This window comes from Vigna angularis, chromosome 7 (genome assembly GCF_016808095.1).
Source record: "Vigna angularis cultivar LongXiaoDou No.4 chromosome 7, ASM1680809v1, whole genome shotgun sequence".
Lineage (NCBI taxonomy): Eukaryota > Viridiplantae > Streptophyta > Magnoliopsida > Fabales > Fabaceae > Vigna > Vigna angularis.
In genome coordinates, this window is record NC_068976.1 from 6530738 (window position 1) to 6551648 (window position 20911).

Sequence of the window (20911 nt, forward strand, 5' to 3'; positions counted from 1 at the left end):
ATTTCCTATCATTGAACGAATTGGCTCTGTTGCTTATAAGCTGTTGTTGCCCCCAACAGCAAAAATTCACCCTGTCTTCCACTGTTCTCAACTAAAACCTTGTAGGGGAGATCATACTCAGCAATATGTTCCAGCAATCACTATTGATTCTGAGACTCCACCTGTTATTCAACCTGCTGTTGTGCTTCAAGATCGTCAAATTATGCAAGGGAATAAGATAGTAAAACAGTTCTTGATCCAATGGGAAGGGTTAGAAGAATCAGCTCCTACATGGGAAGATGAAAGTGCCTTACGTAAAGCCTATCCAACATTCAACCTTGAGGACAAGGTTAATTTTAAAGGAGGAGGAATTGTAACGAGGGAAGACCATGAAAACATGAGGGTGGAAGAAACACGTGGAAGCAGGCGCGTGAGGAAAAAGAATATTAGACTCAATGATTATGATTGGATGGGGATTCATTAAATAGAAGTTTGTTAGAGGAGGAAGGGTGTGCTGTCATTTACGAATTCTCTGACTTCTTCTTTTTGTCCTGTGCACTTCTTCACTGCTGCCATTTCCTTTTCTGTTATATGAACTTTTATACTCAGAATATTTGGAGGACGTTTTTTTTTACAGAGGATATTACGAAAACCATTATAACTTCATTTCATTCTCCTTCCCAAATTCTATTACTGTTATATTGCTGTCTTACATACGGTCCCACTTTGAAGTTCTCACAAAGCATTATCCCCTAGTGTCTACATCAATTTCGTTTTGTATGCAGAAAATATTAGACAAATATTCCTGAGTATCCATCTCATATTTTTCGGAAGTTTGTCTTAACGATCCCCAATTTAGATCACATCTTCTTTTAGAAGGCTAGAATCATCAAGGCCCACCAGGAAAACATCAAAACCTATATGATTCAATGATTACACTCAGGAATATGTTTTATTAGAATAATAAAAAGACATCCCTCTAGGATTGACTCACAAATAATTCAAGTTTTTTATTAGTATTGTCAAAATGGGTTAAAACCCGCAGGTCAAAAGTTATCAATATTATAAACTTATTTATTCGCTTTCTGGGTTTGCTTTTTGGATTACATTTGAGTTGTATGTTAATTTTTTATTTCGAATTGTTTTTGAAGTTTAACATCATTTTAGGGTGAAAATATTTAAATTTGAATTACAAAAAAATTGTAATTTTTTTTGGATTTAAAAAAAAACGTGTAAATAAGTCAACCCGTTTAACCCACCCATCCGTGGTGAGTCGGGTCAGGTTCAAATTTTTTCGGCTCACTAATAAATGAGCTGGGTTGGACTGACTCACTAAGTGGTCAGCTCGTAGTGGGCCAGGCCGGGTTGGACCGGGTGGCCCGTTTTAACAGCACTAGTTTTTATAAGACCTATCCATGTAACAAGAAAGGAAAAGAGAAAAACTTTAAATTTTCTCATTTTTTTTTTGTTTAGTTTATTTTTCTTCTTCCTAGTGCATAACATTTTCTGTGTTTTCATTGATCAACCTCCATGCCTTCTCAACTAAACAAAGACCTAAATGAAACCTTGCAATCCATTTTGGACAAATTAGCCAACCTTCAAATACAACTTAACACTACTCAAGAAAACCACGATGGTGGCTACATAGTCTTTAACCAAGTCCTGGAATCTCGCCAAACTGCTTTGGAAACTATGCAGAACATCCTCAACCATGCCCTCACTACTCTACTATCCATCTTATCTTCTCATTCTACTACCATACCACTACCCCACGATATGGCCTTTAACGCTCTTCATATTTCCTCAAGCACCATGTCTTCCATTCAACCCCAACTTTCCATCCCTTCCAAGCCGTTTTTACTGCAACAACCACCCCAATCTTTTATCCTTGTATTAATTAATCATATATCTGTAATTCAGATTTATAATTGGAAATTTATGGCCTATCTTGTCATTGGACTTTAGGAATAGTATTTATGTGTGTAACTGTAGATCTTAAGAAACATATCCCCAGTCAAACATTGGGCCGATTTCTTACTCTGGATTTAAATTAGTAGAGCATTTTGAAATTATGTTTTCCCAAACGTAGCAACTATCTCACAAAGGGGAAAATGGTAACCTTAGATATCAAATAGATACAAAAATAGTCAAGAAGAAAAAGAGAAACCTTCATATTACTCAAATTATTAACAAATCAAATTCAACAGCCATGCCAAAAATCCTAAAGTATAGCTAGACCAGACCCTGTGAAGGAACAGAGCCGCAAGGACATTGGTTGGATTGTCAAATTCTCCAATGACCAATGCAGCTATTGTTGTAAATATGAAAAATTATATTCATCAAACATACAAATGTTAGGAATCAATTAATTATTATCAAATTACATATGTTCCTCGGTCCTCCTAATCCTAGTGTACGCTAGTTTCTTGGTTCATGAGTAAATGCTAATGTTATATGACAACAAGGTACAACATAAAATTTAAGAAACAATATGTTAGGATATGGGGTGGCAGGGTATAATGGGTAATGGGTTTAGGATAGAAGTAAAGAGCGGGATAGTTTGTTAGGCTGTTAGGGGGAGAAAGAGAGTATAAATAAGCCTTTTGGTAATTCTGTGAGGGTAGTTTTTTCGAATATTATTTTAAATCTGGACATTGGCCAGAAGAGGGGGATTAGGCCTCCGATAGGGTTAAGAGGGGGATTAGGCCTCCATTAACACTATCAGTGTACTCTGTTCTCAATTTCAATACAGAAATTCATTCTTTCTTTGTTCTTTTGTTTACTGTGAGCGTTGATAGTTAGGTTTCCAACCCAGGAACCTAACACAATAGTATGTATTTGTCTTTTTCTCCAGTATTCCCTGGGTTTTCTTTAACTACAAAGCACTTAGTAGAGGAAAACAAACGTAATAATACTTGGTATGAAAGCATCACTGCAAAGATAATATGCCCCATGGTGATCAACTACAATTTAAACAAAAATTGATTGAATCGTACTTCTGTTCTTATTCAGTTTTGATGCTGTAGAATCAGAGTGCTAACTCAAACCATCCACAGATGTATGTGAAACTAAATTCATGGTCAGCAATGAAACACTATGTTCCGGCTGTCGCTCTTAAAATAAATGACATAAAAAAAAAAACATAAGAAATAAACAATAGCCCTGCAAATAAAAAATAACTGCTGGAAATTTGTAGCCATAAGATTTTGACAACTTTTCAGTATTGAATGTCTTTCTCTCCATATAGCAAAAAATCCTTCTATTGGACTAAAAATAAACACCATAACAAATACCCTGTCCAATCATACCAGATATACAATTTTACTAACCTTGTTTCACTTTGAGGCACTACTGTGATTGTCAGGGGTAACATAATAAAGTGCCTTCGCTGCTGCTATCGCCGAATCCCCTCTCTTAACAATTTTCTGCAGTTCCTCAACCTTCTCTGACAAGGATGCAACATTTGAGTTGGTCGACTGAACCAACTGATTAGCAGTTTCTAAAGAAGTGCATAACTGAACAAAAACGGTAAAATAATAATAAGTTGAATATGAAGACAGATTAATAGTGAGAACATGAGGATGAACTACTAAATCCCCTTGCCCTTCCCTCATGAACCAATAACGATAATCATAACAATGATAGATAAATACATCATTTATACATTCACAATGTAGTAAAAGGATTATACATTACCCTCTTATCACAAATTGTCATCGATACTAAGCTTATTGAACTTTAACATAACTACCTTAAAAGTTATACAATTTTTTCTACCCTGATGCATAGAAATTAAACTCTAACAATAATAATAATAATAATAATAATAATAATAATAATAATAATAATAATAGTAATAATAATAATAATAATAAGAGGAAGCCTAAAATGAAATTTTCCTACCTTGTCCTATTTTTTAGATTTAGTTTATTCACCTAAGTTTGAATTATTCTATTGTGATGGCTTATCGTGGGTTAGGGATTGAGAGGAATGGCACGATACCTTCAAAGTGAGAGAAGTCCAAGAGTGGTCGGTGCCGGAGAGAGCCGAATTCAAGTGATCGTAATGTTTCTAAAACGACGAAAAGGAATGTCGTTTTAACGCAACTTACAATCTGAAGGGACAATAGATGAAAAGTACAAAAAACGAACCTGGAAGAGTGTGAGGAGGTTAGGAGGTGGATCGTTATCGTTGAGATGGGAAGAGGAGGGAGTGGGAGAAGCTTCGCGACGGAGAGAGTGTCCTTGTTGTTCTTCTCCGACGTCGTTCAGAAGATCTCCGATGCATAGAAGTGGCCCTCCGATTCCTCTCATTGACATTTTATCTCTCTGTTCTGTTTTTTCTAATCAAACCGAAGTTTGAGATTCTCTTCCTTTCCTCCCCTTTCAACGGCGGTGAAATATTGTTTGGAATCTTATTGTGGAAATAATATAATTTTTAAAAAATAATTTGGAATAATAAGCCATATTATTATTACTTTTGTTGCAATAAAAGTATGTTAACAAATAACAAAGAAAAAAAAACTGTAATAAAAATGATCCCACACTAAATTAAACTCACCTAGTTTTATAATTTTTTTGAAAATTTTTGTTGAGTAGTATAATTATGTGTTAATAAAATATTAGTATATATCAAACTTAATTGATGCACGCTTTCAAAACTTTGAACATAAAAAGACAACACATATTATGAATAGACTCTTCCAACTTAATTACATAAATAATAAATATGGTTAGGTCTAATAAATGGAAGAATAATAATATTGTATAGAAGTATTATTTAAATAATTATTTTGATAATTAAAACATATGGACACAGAATAATATTGTTATTTAAAAGTATCATCGTGAACATACTGACTTTATCATAACAATGAATCTTGATTATTGTGACACACCAGCATAAAAGAATTTTGTATAACAATAATAATATGCTAAGATCGGAAACAATAGAATATTGACATAAAAGCATAATCATAGCGTGTGCCATGGACAACCACACACCTTTTAAGTTTACTTCGTCAAAAAAAATATTATAACATTTTGACATACATATATTATGTTAAAATATTATAAAAAAACTATATACAAAAAATGAACATGTATGTATATAATAGTGAGTTAAATGCAATATATCACCCACACTAGAATAAATGTCCTCTTATTTAGGATTATTACTTGTAATTTTATAATACAAGTGACGACAACTAAATAAAATAATAGGATGAAATAATATTCATATCATCGAGCTAACAAAAAAAATAAATAGTAGAGACAGAGACTCAATATTAAAAAATATTTTTTTTCTAAATGCTTAATAGATCATACAATTTAATAAAAATTTAATTGAATTTTTCAAATTTATTAAAAACTTAAAACTTAATTAAATTGCTAATAAAAAACTGTAATAAAATAAAATAATGTAAGTAAAATACAATTTTAATATATTTGTGACTTCATCAACAAAATCGTATTTTTTTAAAGGATATTCTTTATCAAACACGTCTAGTATTTGAAGTGAAAAAACATATTTTAATTTCCTTTTACCTTTTTCTTATTCAACAGTCCAACGTGAAATAAATTACCCAAAATCTAAAAGTTATCCTGAGTCTTAGTCTTTTTGTAATTGCTCGTCTAAATTATTCGAAAAGTACGTGTAGAAGGTACTTTGATATTAAAGTCAGTTTAACATTTAACAATTCAAGTATTAATGATTTAGTAAATATAAATCACCTATCTCCTTATTTTAAACTTATTTTTATAGATTTTGGAGTGAGTTTTTTATTAACAACAGGCTAATTACGATTTAATTGTAGGTAATTACACTTTATCTCTAAGTTGTTTAACATTAGAGTTAATTTTCCTTATTATTGGCGGATCGATTCACCTTTCTGACTGTCTGGTCCAAGATTGGCTGAGTAGTTATATGGTACATGAAACAACTTGAGGACTACTCATTTTTTAAGTCAGTGTCAGTTCTTTATTCATCCGGTCCGAGATTTCTCCTTTTAATGTTAACTTGAATTCACAACCCATCTCACATATTTGACTAATTCTTATAAATCTAGTATTGGTTACATGATACTTGATACCATTTTTTTGAACTGATTAATAGAAAATAAAATTTAATTATAAAACTAGTTAAAAACTGGGAAAAGTAATGAACTTCATAAGTGAAGCCTGCTTGAAGTCGATAACGCCAAAGTGAATCCCGCTCGAAGTTAGTAGTGCCAAAACATAGCTTGCTTAAAGATGGTAGAACCAACTAGAAATTGCTTAAAGTCGACAACACAAGATGGAAGGACCATTCTAAAGCAATAACTCAAAGAGCTTGGCCGAATGCCTAAGAGCATGACTAAATGGCTAGTCCTTGAGGCCAACTTATTCAAAGAGCTCAGCCGACTGGCCTAAGAGCATGGCCAAATGGCCAAGCCTTGAAGCCAAATTATTCAAAGAGCTTAGTTGATTTGCCTAAAAGCACAATCGAATGCCCTAAGAGCACGACCAAATGGCCTAAGAGCATAACTAAATGGCTAGGCCTTGAGGCCAACTTATTTTAAGAGCACAACCAAATGACTAGACCTTGAGGCCAACTTATTCTAAGAGCATGACCGAATGGCCAAAGAGCACCATTAAATGGCTTGATTACTTGAAGAGATCGACCAAATATGTTGAGACAAACAAGACAAGGTCGTCTATAGAATCCTTGGATTTGAAGTTTAATCAAACAACATGAAACGAAGTAGTGTTAGTTTTGAAGTTTAATCAATCAACATGAAACAGTCACTTTGGTTATGCTAGTTGATAACTCTCAGATTTTCCCCTCTTTTCTTGTGTTTAGGAAGTTAATTTTAGTTTCTTTTTGTTTCTAATTTTCTAGAATTAGGATAGTTTTTAGATTTTTCTTTAATTTTAGAGTTTTATAAAAAATAGTATTAATTTTGTGTTTTTAGATGATAAATAGTATTTTTAAATAAATAAGTGTTTCGCTATTTTCTTTAAATGTAAAAATTTGTGTTTAGAATTATAGGATTTTATTTTTTTACTGATTAAACTCTTAAAAGTTTTACTTTTATGCAGATAAGGGCTGAAGACCATACATTGGGCTGCCAATGTTGTTTGGGCCAAGCCACATTTGAGTCAACATTGAATGGAAATAGTTGTTGGAATGGGTCAAAGTGAAATTGGGTCGCTGCTGGAATTTAGTGCACATTATCATTAGCTTTTGCAAATGCTGATTGGGTCGCTAGGTTGGATTGCAATTAGTGAAAGGGTGTTGCTCCCTCCACCACCACACCTTTCTCCCTCCACCTCTCTTTTATTATTTTGTCCCTCAGTAAAATTTTATTTTTAGGGTTATTATTTTTTAATTTTACCCATTCACAACCTATTTCACTAATAACCTATTCTAGTCTCGTACATGAGTAAAATACTTTTCTTTCATTTTAACATTATATTTCTTTCTCTCTTTCGTCGTTGTGTGATACTACAAGTTGCAAAGGTTGGTGGTGGTGGAAAGAATTATCAAGCAGTTTCCCTCTCGTGGTGCAGTATCGCTCTCGTGGTGCAGTGCGTAGAGTGGTGCAGTACGCGGAGTAGTGCAGTGCGTGTTGTGCTTCCTCGTATTCGAATAAACCTTGAAATAATACCCTAAAATAAAAAACGTAACCTTTAAAACGGAGGTGACATCCTTCAACGGATGTCAACATCCGTTTAAGGAAAAACGGATGTCGACATTCGTTTTACCTTAAACGGATGTTGACATCCGTTGAAGATGTCACCTCCATTTAAAGGTTACTTTTTTTTATTTTAGAGTTTGTTTTATTAGGGGACATCCGTTGAACGATGTCACCTCCGTTGATGTATACTTTCTCACGCTGGTTGATGCTCTGGACGCTCCTCGATGTTCCTCCACACCACGGCGGCGACGCTCCTTCACACCATGGCGGTAATGGAAGCTTTCAAACCAAAACAAAAAACTGGGAAGAAAAAGGAATGGAAGTGCGGGAGGTGAAACGAAAATGGGAAAAGGGAAAGAGAGTTTTGTGGGTGGATGCTAAGAAAGTAAAATTAGGGTTTCAAATTATTTAAAATAGGGTAAAAGTAAAAGTCTTTTTAACTTAAGGATATAATTGTATTTAAAATAATGTGGAGAGGTAGAGGAAATATAGGGTAGTGGTGGAGGGAACAATAACCTTAGTGAATTCGTGCGTTGAAGCTGCCTTTGGGGTAAAGCTCGCGCATATTCATTTGGCAGAGAAGATCAAATCAATTAGGGCTTCTTTTCCCCAAATTCTCTCAACCCTCGAGTTAGGGTTCTTCAAGCTTAGAAGAAGAGAAGCAGCAACGCGAGCTCCATGAGCCACTTTGGAAGAAGACTAGAAGCTCCACAGCCCAAGAGGAAGCTGGCCCAGAAAGCAAATCGGACTGGAGAAGAAGAATCGTGATCGGAGGTTTGCGAAGCTAGATCAATTGAAGCAGAACGGTTAGAAAGTTAGTTGGAAAAGCTTCACGAAGCTTCTAAGTTAGTTATCAGTTCTTTCCCTCCTTTTTCCCTCTTGTCTGTTTTTTTTTTTCTCTTATATAAAGGAGTTTTGTAAAAATAGAAACATACGTGCACTGGGTGACAAACGATGTACTTAGACTTAGAGTAGATAGTGTGGGTGACATACATCACTCGTAGGGTTTACATTACGATTCAATTTTCATTCTCTTGCTTTAGTTTAGATTTTCAAAGCTTTCTTAGAGTGAAAGAATCCTTCTTTGCACTTGAATTCTTGGGGATGATCATTGGGTGACAGACTTTGAACTCTCTTGGATTTCTGGTATTATGTACTTTCGATTTCAGATTTCAATACAAATTTTATGCTTTTGTTCTTTCAGTTTTGATTCTCGCACATTATTTTACTTTCCCTGTTTTAGCATTCATTGATTTTTCATTTCAGTATTGGATTTTGAGTTACTTTAGATTTGTTATTTGTTCCTTATGATTTCAGCATTTGATTTGGGTATTTCATGACTAGGAATGGTATTCTAGGAAGTCCATGGTTGTTTGATTAGTTTGATTTGGGCATTTCAATTCTGCTTTTGGGTGTTATTAGATTTTCAAATTTCCATTCATAGTTACTGTTTTAATTTCTTTCTTAGCATTCATTCCCATGTTAGTCCTTATTGTTCATTCACTTAGTTAATTACCAAATTAGGATTTCTTTCATGTTAATTGATCATATGTTTGATGCATTTATGTTTTGTTTGCATTTATTCCCAGTTTTCCATTAGTTTCTTTTGCTTATTTTAGTGATTCATAGATTTAGGTTTTGTTATTTCATTGCATGAGTAATAATGTTCATTAGTTTAGGTTATATTTTCTGCATTAAGTATAGATATCATACATACATTAATAATTAGTTTCTCTTTTTAGATTCCATTTAATTTTCTTTCTCCACCTAGTAAATAGTAAATAAATAATTAGACTATAATTCTACAATTCTATACTTTATAAGTACCAAGTTTTTAGATTGATACCCTAGGTTGTCCCGTACTACATTAGTGGGGAATTTAGGTTTGTTTACTTTTGTGTGATCAAAAGTCTTTCGACACTAGTAGAATTTAATTCAAACCCCAAGTCTGAAAAAACAAATGTCCATACATCAAGTCTAACATATTCAATTCACTAATAATCCACTAGGAAGAAAAATCTACATACGACCTCCGAAGAAGTTTGACACAAACAAAATATTAGAATTAGGCCAACAATAGAAAAACCTCAGGAAAACACATAGGATTGTAGACTAATAATCCACCAGGAAAAAAAAGTTTGTAGACGACCTCTCAAGATAAAAGTATGATACCAACAAAATATTAAAATTAGACCAACAATAGAAAAGTCTTAGGAAAACACTTGGGATTGTAGAAAACACAAAAACACCTGAGTCAAAACAACAAGATGAATGATAACCATCTAGTAAGTGAAAAGCGTTTAAGAAAGTTACACTAAACATGAAAGCCATAATGTAACCAAAGGGTATTGAGTTGGACTCTCGGAAAACAGAAAAAGTGTGAAAACTATATTTTGACAAAACACTATAAAAGCTTAAACCAAAACATAAAAGAAAACGTAATTAACCTGATAAACAATCTTAGAGACAATATCACAAAAAGCGTTTACATCAGTCCAGATGATACCATGTGTCGCAACCGGAATTGCGACGGGACGACGATCCAAAAAAAGAAACGGGTTTTGAAAAGAGATTTTGGAGTCGCCACCATAGTTTATTCTGGAAAACTACGGAAAAACCATAAAATGATAAAGCATGGTCTACAAGAACCAGATTCTAGGTTCGGGAGTCGGTTACGTGTAGGGAAGGTATTATCACCCTACAACGCCTACCTTAAGGCAGTACCTTTAACTAAATGCACGAATATGATGTGGTTTTCAAAATGTTTAACTATCCCCTAAAATAAAATTCTAAATAAACAAAATATATTTTTTAGTTTTTTGGGTCCGACAAGGATTGACCTTGGTCCTACGTATTCTCATTCAGAATGAGAAATCAGGGTTACGTAGTTCTTTTGAAACTGTTTGAGAAATTTGTTTGGAAATTGTTTGAAAATTTGTTTTGAAATGATTTTGGATTTTTTTGGAAAGTGAACCTGACAAGGACTAGCCTTGATCCTACGTATCTCCACTTTTGATGGAGAATCAAGGATAACGTAGTTCTGGCTAGAAATTGTCTGTTGCTTTGAAATTGTTGATGTTTTTAGTTTTTGACAATTTTATATTTTTTTGATATTTTTATAAAATAAACGGCAAAGGTATTTAGCACAAGGACGATGCGTGTGATCACACATGTGCTCAACCTTTAAAATATTTTTGTAATTTTATTTAAGAAAGAAGAAAAGGTTTTTAGCACAAGGACGACGCGAGCGGTCACACGTGTGCTTAAACTTCAAAACGTATTTTTTTGTAATTTTACTTAAGAAAGAAGAAAAGGTTTTTAGCACAAGGACGACGCGAGCGGTCACACGTGTGCTTAACCTTTAAACGTATTTTTTTGCAATTTTACTTAAAAAGAAGAAAAGGTTTTTTAGCACAAGGACGACGCGAGCGGTCACACGTGTGCTTAACCTTCAAAACGTATTTTTGTAATTTATTTAGAAAGAAGAAAAGGTTTTTAGCACAAGGACGACGCGAACGGTCACACGTGTGCTTAACCTTTAAACGTATTTTCGCAATTTTACTTAAAAAAAAGAAGAAAAGGTTTTTTAGCACAAGGACGACGCGAGCGGTCACACGTGTGCTTAACCTTCAAAACGTATTTTCGTAAATTCTTTTATTTAAACTATAAATATTGCATTATTTAATATATATTTTAGGATAAATAGATATCTAGAATAAATAGATAGAACAAAATAAAATAAAATAAGACAATAAAAATAAATAAAAATAAAATAAAAATAAATAAATAAAACAAATGAAATAAGATAAACAAAATAAGTGAAATAAAATAAAAAAAAACAAATAAGTAAATAAAAATAAAGCAAATAATGAGGGGCCCGAGAAAAGGGGTGCCAAACGGTCCGTCGCAGGCTACTGTGCAGTTCGTGGAAGTGGCCGAACGGACGTTGGGAAAGGATTCAGAGTAATGAGCGCTCGTTGGGGAGATGACGAGCGGACGCTGGGAAAGGATGCTGAATGACGAGCGCTCGAGCAGACGCTGGGAAATGGGGCTGAATGACAAGCGTTCGTTGGGGAAGATGACGAATGGACGTTGGGGAAGAAGAGGAGGCTGGATGACGAACGTTCGTTGGGTGAGATGACGTACGGACGTTGGGAAAGGAGGTTGAATGACGAGCGCTCATTTGGGAGATGACGAACGGACGTTGAGAAATGGAGGCTGAATGACGATCGCTCGTTGGGGGGATGACAAACGGACGTTGAGAAATGGAGGCTGAATGACGAGCGCTCGTTGCGGGGATGACGAGCGGACGCTGGGAAAGGAGGCTGAATGACGAGCGTTTGTTGGGGGGATGACGAGCGGACGCTGGGAAAGGAGGCTGAATGACGAGCGTTCGTTTGGGAGATGAAGAACGGACGCTGGGAAAGGAGGCTGAATGACGAGCGTTCGTTTGGGAGATGACGAACGGACGTTGAGAAAGGAGGCTGAATGACGAGCGCTCGTTGGGGATATAATGAACGGACGTTGAGAAAGGAGGCTGAATGACGAGCGCTCGTTGGGGATATGATGAACGGACGTTGAGAAACGGAGGCTCAATGACGAGATGACTCGCGGACGCTGGGAAATGGAGGCTGAATGACGAGCGCTCGTTGGGGACGAGCGTTCGTTGCGATGATGGTCACCAAACGGTGTTACCAATAAGGAATATTGGTAAATCTTGAAGAAATTTGTTTTGATGATGCTACAAGAAGTTTTAGTTGAAGAAGATATTAGAATTAGTTAAAAGCAATTTATAGAAATTAAATGTAGTAGGAAATTCTTGTAAACCTTGTAAACTTGCATTTTTAACTGCAATAATCGATTATGATTAAGCAATAATCGATTATCACAAGTCTTACTTGAATAATCGATTATCACTTCATATAATCGATTATCACATTTTTGAAAACCTGTAACGGACTTGAATAATCGATTATCACTTACAATAATCGATTATTCATGGCAGTTGGGAGCTGATCTTTGGCACTCAGTGTACTTGGCTATATATTTTGTTTTGGAGAAATTAGAATACAACGTTGTTGAACAGAAGCTCTAGCAGAATACTGTTTGTCAGAGGAAGTTCTCAGAAGCTATAGTTCAAGTTCCCTTGCTTGGTCTCGTGAACAGGAGAGGCTCGCGTTTCGTGTGTCGATTGTCGGAGCAAGCTCTCTTCGAGTTAGCAAGGTGCTCTGCCTGGTCTCGTGAATAGGAGAAGCTCGCGTTTCGTTTGTCGATAGTCGGAGCGGTTCTCTTCGAGTTGGCAGAGTGTTCTTCTTCCGGTTCGTTTGTCGAAGGAAGGTTTATTTATCTGCTTTATTAAGTATTTGTTGTAATCTGTGAAACATCTTTTTAGTGGAATTGTTAATCACTTTTTATAGTGATTAACGACTGGACGTAGATTCTGTTGAATCGAACCAGTATAAAAATTACTCGTGTGATTTTCTATTCCCTACACTCTTTATTTTTTTCGCATATCAACTGTTCGATAAATTTTCTAAAAGAAAATTATTTTTACAAATTTATCTTAAAAAGGTGACCGAACACGCTTTCCACTCTCTTTCAAGTTTTTAATTCCGCTGCGTGACTCTATAACGGTACCGATTGTTCCGACAATTGGTATCAGAGCTTTCTTTGATAGTTTTTCAAAATTTGCGAAAATGGCCGGTCACAATCAAAACCATGTATATGCTGAGGGTGCTTCCATTAACAGACCTCCATTGTTTACTGGTGATAACTATGCTTTTTGGAAAGTTAGAATGGAGATTTTTATGGGGTCTGTTGATAGAGGCATCTGGGAAGCTGTACAAAATGGTCCATATATTCCTAAAAATACAGTTGATGGTGTGGAAGTAGAAAAATCATATTTTGACTGGACTGTTGAGGAAAATAGAATAGCCCAATTTGATATTAAGGCTCGGAATATAATTTTATCTGCACTAACCATTGATGATTTTTTCAAAGTATTTGTTTATAAAAGTGCTCAGGAAATGTGGAAATTTTTAAGAGTCACTCATGATGAAGTATCGAATGTGGCTAAGTTGACTTGTTCGAATTCATGCTCTACATCAAATTCCTTAAGCTCAAGCGATTCAAATGAGCAAGAAAATCTATGCTTGATGGCCAACGTTAAATCATCTGACAGCCAAATCTTGAAGAAAAAGAAGGACTATCAAGGTTCTTCTTCAAGTTTCAAATGTTATGGATGTGGTGAAAGAGGCCATCTGAAAGCTGATTGTTCAAGCAACAAAAGAAGTAAAGAAAGAAAAGAAAAGAAACTTCACAAGAAAAAGAAGGTTCACATTGCTTGGGTTGATAATGACTCAAGTAGTTCAAGTGATTCTGTTGAAGAAACAAACTTATGTTTGACAACTAATGTTGATGACACTGCAAGCCAAGTAAGTTGTTCTAATTCTGAATCTAGTGAATTTGATTTGCAAAAAGCTTTTCTTGAATTGCTTGATGAATCTGAAAAATTGAATGTTGCTCATAAAAATTTGAAAAAGGAATTTAAACAATTGCAAATTAAGTATGATAATGCATTAGATGAGGAAGTCATATTAAGAAACAAAGTTAGTAATCTTGAAACAAAATTGTCTGAATCTAATTCAAATGAAAAACCTGTTGAGTGTTTATCTTGTAAAAGTCACATGTTTGACATTGACATATTGGAAAATTTACTTTCGAAAGAAATCAAGCCTATCTCACATGTTCAAAATGTTTTTAGGAAGAGCAATCTTAGAAATATAAACATGCATCTTCATAAAAAGTCTAAAGTTAAGAGAACTCGTAGAGTTTGGGTTGAGAAAGGGACTTTTGTGAAAAACAAGGTGCATGATGTTTGTTGTTTTTATTGTATGAAAAAGGGACATACTTCTAACAAATGTAGAATTAAACATTTTGATGTTCCAAATGGAAAATATGCTTGGATTCCTGTTATAAAGTAAATTGTCTCTAACCTCAAAGGACCCAAATGAGATTATGGGGACCAAAACTCTATTATTTTTACTTTGCAGGTTAAGTTTTCAAAAGGATAAGAGAGCTCTATGGTATTATACTCTTTGAAGTGATGCTACAAACCAGGATGTAACTCCATCAAGTGGTATCCAAAAGCCTTTATTCAAGCACCAAGTATTTGAGCTAAGTGTTGTTTAAACTGTGATGTTACATCTTGTTTTTATTTAATCTTCCATTATTTGATTATTGTTATATTCATTTAAATGAGTTGGTTGATAGATTTTCATTGGCATTTTTAGATAATTAAGTTATTTGATGATTAAATTGGTATTTCCGTTTCAAAGATGATTTCTATGGAGATCTATTTATATGCATGCCATATAAGCTATGATTTGCTCCGCATAAAGCTTGATTGCAAATTGTGAAAATCACTGTAGAATAGTCTTTAAAAGCAGTTGTCGGAACTGCATTTCCTTGTTTGAGTCAATTTTCCAGTTTTAAATTCTGGTTTGCCAATATTTCATGGATAAAATCCATTGAACCAAGATAAACAATGTTATTGAATTAAATCTGATTACTGCATATTGTTGTTTTAATTTTTATATATGTTGTTTTATATGTAGAGTTGAATTCATTGGGTTAAACAGATTGGGATATGAGAGTGCATGAATCATAGTTGTTGTTTTGAAAGTTGTAAATTGTGTTGTCAAAGTTTTTTTTTTTTTTTTAACTGATTGTGCTAGCTGAAATGCTTTCATGTCAAAACTGTAGCAGCTATGATAATTTCCATTTAAGCTACTGTTGCATTCATTTTAGTTTATAAATTGGTTGCTTAATCATTGATATCTTAATTGTTTGAAAAGTGGTTGTTGATTTCGTGGGTTAATTGAGTATGCTAAAAACTAAATTTGAATTGCATATTTAAGGGGGTATCTTTACTTTATGAACTTAGAAGAGAGTTAGGAGTGTTAGACATATCTTAGAATCAAAATCTATGCAATTTTTTGCATTTTTCGTAAACTTAACGCTTCATAATCGATTATCACTAAGTTATAATCGATTATTCATGTTTAAAATTAAATTCTGGAAAATCTTGAGCAGATAATCGATTATCATTATGCATAATCGATTATCATGCAAATCTGGGCAGTAATTATTGAACGGATAATCGATTATCACGAGCCATAATCGATTATCGCGCTGACAGTTTCAAAAATAGAGCCGTTGGAGCATCCCATAACGGCTATAAACGGCCATAAACGGCTAACTTTTCCATTTTTCTTATAAATAGCCCCCCATAATCGATTATTAGGCACTCCTTTGCACCTAAATACTGCTGAAATCAAATCTAGAGCTCAAATCTTCTTCATTTCTCTTTATCTTCTCAAAATCTCATTTTCCCATTCTTCCTCCATGGCTGACTCAAGAAGGCACCGTCGCAGAACAGCTGGAGCCTCCTCTTCTTCTCAACCACGTCTTGCAAACATAGATGGATGGATTTCAGATCAAGGGAAACACGCAGACTTTGTTAATTCTTGGCAAGAAAGGAAGATCATGGCGGTAAAGTTTATTCGTCTTGACTTTTTCCGCTTCTATGGCTTTCAATTTCCAAACACTTTTGCTGAGCAGGGGTTAACGCATCTGTTAGAACAAAAAGGCTGCATTTATCCTGATCTGATAAGAGTCTTCTACTTCAACTTGCGCTATCGAGATGGGATAATATCTACTAAGGTCAAGGGAGTATGCATCATTTTAGATGATGACATATGGACCAATGTTGCTCAACTTCCCATCTGGGATGATGCTGTCAAAGTCCACTTAGGACTTGAAGATTTCAACGGGATGATGACTTTTCAATCCTTCCTACGTCATCCTGAACGACAAACAAATCGAAGGCAATTACTGGTTGGAGGCTTTAAAGTTGAAGAAAGGATGATCCACTACTTGATTGTCTGGATTTTATGTCCTAGAGCAACCAACCATGCTCAATGCTCTGAGCAGGATTTACTTTTATTGTATGGGATTCTAAATCACATACACATCGACTGGCCTGCTCTCATTGCTGACACAATGGTAAAAGCCAAGAAATCCCATTCATATCAATTTCCCTATGCTCTTCTTATCTCTAGGATTTTAGAATTCAAAGGTGTACCTATTGAAGGAGAACTAGTTCAAAATATTGAAACTGTGGGATCAGAAATTGGAGATACAACCTTTCGTCAAATGGGATTCATTACTAGAGGAAGATTCCTTATTCACAAAGATGATGATCATCCTGATGTAGATGAAGATGATGACATGGACACTCATATGGCTGACCCAGTAAGTGCTGCTGCTCCGTCTGATGCTGGACCATCCAACATACCCTCCTCTTCCTCAACTTCTATGGAAGAACATTTTGCAAGGTTATCTAAACAATTGGAGGATATGAGTCTTGCACAAAAGACTCACTTTGAGGAGATTTATGAGTGGCAACGATCTGTTGATGAGTACATGGTTGATCAATTTCTTGATCTTGATGTTCGCCTATCTAACATCGAGAATCATCTCAACATTCAACCTCCCGAGAGATCTCCTAGTCCTGAGTTTTAGATATAGGTTCTATGTTAGACTGTCTTGTTGTTTACTTGCCATTTCATCTATGTTATAATTTTGTCTGTTATGTGTCTTCTTATAATGTAATATTTATTTTCATAAATAAAATGATCTCTTGATTATATGCATCCTTTGATTAATTGAGGGGGAGATCATTTTTAGGGGGAGCCTTTCACATCCGATCTTTTTGCTTTTGATCAAAAAGGGGGAGAAGAATAATACAAGGGGAGAAGTATAAATTATTACAGGTATTGCTAACCTTGTTGTTTTTTGTTAGCTTGTATGTTTTGCAGGTAAGCCAAACTTGCTTTTAAAATTGAATTTTTGATCATCATCAAAAAGGGGGAGATTGTTACCAATAAGGAGTATTGGTAAATCTTGAAGAAATTTGTTTTGATGATGCTACAAGAAGTTTTAGTTGAAGAAGATATTAGAATTAGTTAAAAGCAATTTGTAGAAATTAAATGTAGTAGGAAATTCTTGTAAACCTTGTAAACTTGCCTTTTTAACTGCAATAATCGATTATGATTAAGCAATAATCGATTATCACAAGTCTTACTTGAATAATCGATTATCACTTCATATAATCGATTATCACATTTTTGAAAACCTGTAACGGACTTGAATAATCGATTATCACTTACAATAATCGATTATTCATGGCAGTTGGGAGCTGATCTTTGGCACTCAGTGTACTTGGCTATATATTTTGTTTTGGAGAAATTAGAATACAACGTTGTTGAACAGAAGCTCTAGCAGAATACTGTTTGTCAGAGGAAGTTCTCAGAAGCTATAGTTCAAGTTCCCTTGCTTGGTCTCGTGAACAGGAGAGGCTCGCGTTTCGTGTGTCGATTGTCGGAGCAAGCTCTCTTCGAGTTAGCAAGGTGCTCTGCCTGGTCTCGTGAATAGGAGAAGCTCGCGTTTCGTTTGTCGATAGTCTGAGCGGTTCTCTTCGAGTTGGCAGAGTGTTCTTCTTCCGGTTCGTTTGTCGAAGGAAGGTTTATTTATCTGCTTTATTAACTATTTGTTGTAATCTGTGAAACATCTTTTTAGTGGAATTGTTAAACATCCCCGCAACACCACCTTTCCCTCTCTTCTTCCCCTAATTTTTATCATTTCTTAGTGATTTACTGATTAATTTGGCATTGATTGAATCGACGTTTTACCGGGATTGAAAATTACGAGTGTGTGTTGTGTACATCTGAATGTGAGGGGGTGAATGCTGGATTTGTTCCGCCTTGTGTGTTGATTGGGTTATGCTTGTTGGAGGTGGTTACGGGTGTGAACACGATGACCAGAGGAGTAGAGGATCAAAGGGGTTGATGGAAGCTTGCGAGGGAGGGAGACAAAGGTTGGAGTCGGGAAATGGGTGAAGATGGTTAAGGGTAGGATGAGGCTGGGATGGTGAATTTGTTTTAGTGCTCTCTGTTCGTGACCTTGGGTGCTTCAGGGGCTGAAATATGCTAATGACGATGGTGGTTGTTTGCTAGCGATGCAGATGCGAAGTGGAAGCTGGAGCAAGAGCCCTACGTGAATGGCAGCCTATTCGGTCTAGCAACCGAAGGAAGACAGTATAATGGGGGATCACAACTCGCATTAAGGCGATGCGAGCATGAATATTGGATGTAAATGAATGGAATAGTGGATGAAACAGTAGGATAATCGAAAATTCATACCAGTATGACTATGAACGAATGCGGATAACATAAATTAGGGATACTTACCTCCAATGAAACGATTAGCCCTCTCCTTCCTCTACTGTGTGCTTGCTTTCACTTTCCCTCTGCTCTTCCCACCCCTTGCACTCTCCTCTCTTTGCTGTCCAATCTCCCCAGCAATGGATTTCTCTTTTTTGATGAAGGCCCCTGTAGCTCTCCCCAAAATCCCCCTTTCTCTATGCTTTTCTGTGCTTTTTGTGCCACTCTGCAATTCTGTACCAAATCGTGTATGTGCCAATTCTGTAGGCTCCAAAACGTCTCTGCCATACCCGCGCACTCTGCAGAAACGGTTTCCTGCCCCCCCTTCCAGCACACACACTGTTTCTTCTTTTTTCATACCCTTTTCACTAAAGACAAAAACGCCCCCTTTTCTTAATTCTTTTCTTTTCTCTTTTTAATAAAATAAAAAGGTAAAAACTAAAAAAAAAAAAAAAACTAAAGACACAACTAAACTAATAAGAAAATAAATAAATAAATAGAAATAATAAAAAATAAAAACGAAAATAATAAAATAAAAATAAAAAAGGGTAAATAATAAAACAAAGGAGAACAGCCTACGGTAAAGCCAAAAAAAACCAATCCGGACGAAATTCGGTATTGACAGTTGTCCCTCTTTACTTAGATTTTACTAGATAATATGACAAAGTGATGTTTTCATATTATATTGTAAAAGATAAGTAAAGATAGAAATACTAATTTCGTCTGGATTTCTATGGAGGCGAAAGGAAGGAAAATGAATACGAGACCTAAGATTAGCCAAATCCATGCAAAATGTGAGATTGTAATGAAAGAAAATCGACCATTGCGTAGCAGAGGGCCGACATTGCAGGACAACAAAATGGAATTGACCATTGCCTAGCCGAGGGTCGGTAGCACAAAACAATAAGTCGAATTTGACCATTGCCGAGCAGATGGCCAGCAACAAAACGAAAACTGGGTTCGACCATTGCCTAGCAGAGGGCCGGTAACACAACAACGACAACTGGATTCGACCATTGCCTAGCAGATGGTCAATATCGCAGAAGAAAACTTAAATTCGACCATTGCCAAGTAGAGGGCCAACATTATAAAACGAAAAGTTGAATTTGACCATGGCCTAGCAGAGGGTCAACACATAGAATAAAAAGCTGAATTCGACCGTTGCGGAGCAGAGGGTCCAAACATAGAAGAAAACTCGGATTGGAAACTTTCTGAAACGTTGGCAAACGCTGAGCAAAACATTGAATATACTTGAAAGAAAATGTTGTACTATCCTTTTCACAACTTCTCTTGTGCCTTAAGGATTTTCAAACAAAATACCTTGCTTACTATGAAATATATGACGTAATGTCATGAGGGTGCATGAATGCATGAACACATGAAATCTTTGCTTTGTTCTTTTTTTTTTTTTTTAGCATCCCTCTCTTAATTAGACTACCCATGTTTGGAACCCGTTGTCAACATCGTCATCCAACTTGATGTACGTTCAAAACGTAATCATAAAAAAAATGCCAAGAGACAGTGAAACCTCTAATGAGAAAGAGAAGGGTGTAACCATGAGTTCAAATTCTCTTTATCGCTTCCTGCAATCCAATTTGGCTTGAACCTGAGAAGGTGAGGAAAATCAGGGATGAGACGTAGATAGCTGAATGATTGTATGTGGAGCTAACATTTGTGTTCTCCTCATCTGGGGAGGTATGGTTAACATAGAAACATGTAGGGCCTACAAGATTGCCCCAATTTTGCTATGTAGGTGAAAAGGTTTGGGTAGGAAGGATTGCCCCAGTTGGTTTGATTTTCTTTTGCATTCTGCTGGTTGATTGGCAAAGAGATCCCTTCTTCCTGAGACATTACTTTTTTTTTTCAATCACTTTTTTTTTTTGGTTTTTTGACAAATTGCAAGTCATCTCGTATTATCGCAAAATTAAGCTTTATGAAAATTTCAGCAAACATTATTCAATGTGTGGAC

The 20911-nt window shown here is 35.4% G+C and overlaps 1 protein-coding gene across 1 annotated transcript; it reads right to left on the minus strand.

The window, feature by feature from the left end:
* Positions 1–3148: 3148 nt before the first annotated feature.
* Positions 3149–4377, minus strand: LOC108337601 (uncharacterized). Its single transcript, XM_017574158.2, has 3 exons — positions 4131–4377; positions 3982–4050; positions 3149–3494 (listed from the first exon to the last, which is right to left on the minus strand). The coding sequence occupies exons 1-3, from the start codon at positions 4296–4298 to the stop codon at positions 3315–3317; spliced, it is 417 nt and encodes a 138-aa protein (XP_017429647.1). The 5' UTR covers positions 4299–4377; the 3' UTR covers positions 3149–3314.
* Between the last annotated feature and the right edge of the window lie 16534 nt (positions 4378–20911).

Coding starts and splice junctions, on each gene's coding strand:
- LOC108337601 (XM_017574158.2), bottom strand. CDS start 4,298: ATGTCAATGAGAGGAATCGGAGGGCCACTTCTATGCATCGGAGATCTT. Junction 4,051..4,130: donor ACCTCCTCACACTCTTCCAG/GTTCGTTTTTTG, acceptor TCGTCGTTTTAG/AAACATTACGATCACTTGAA. Junction 3,495..3,981: donor GGACTTCTCTCACTTTGAAG/GTATCGTGCCAT, acceptor GTTTTTGTTCAG/TTATGCACTTCTTTAGAAAC.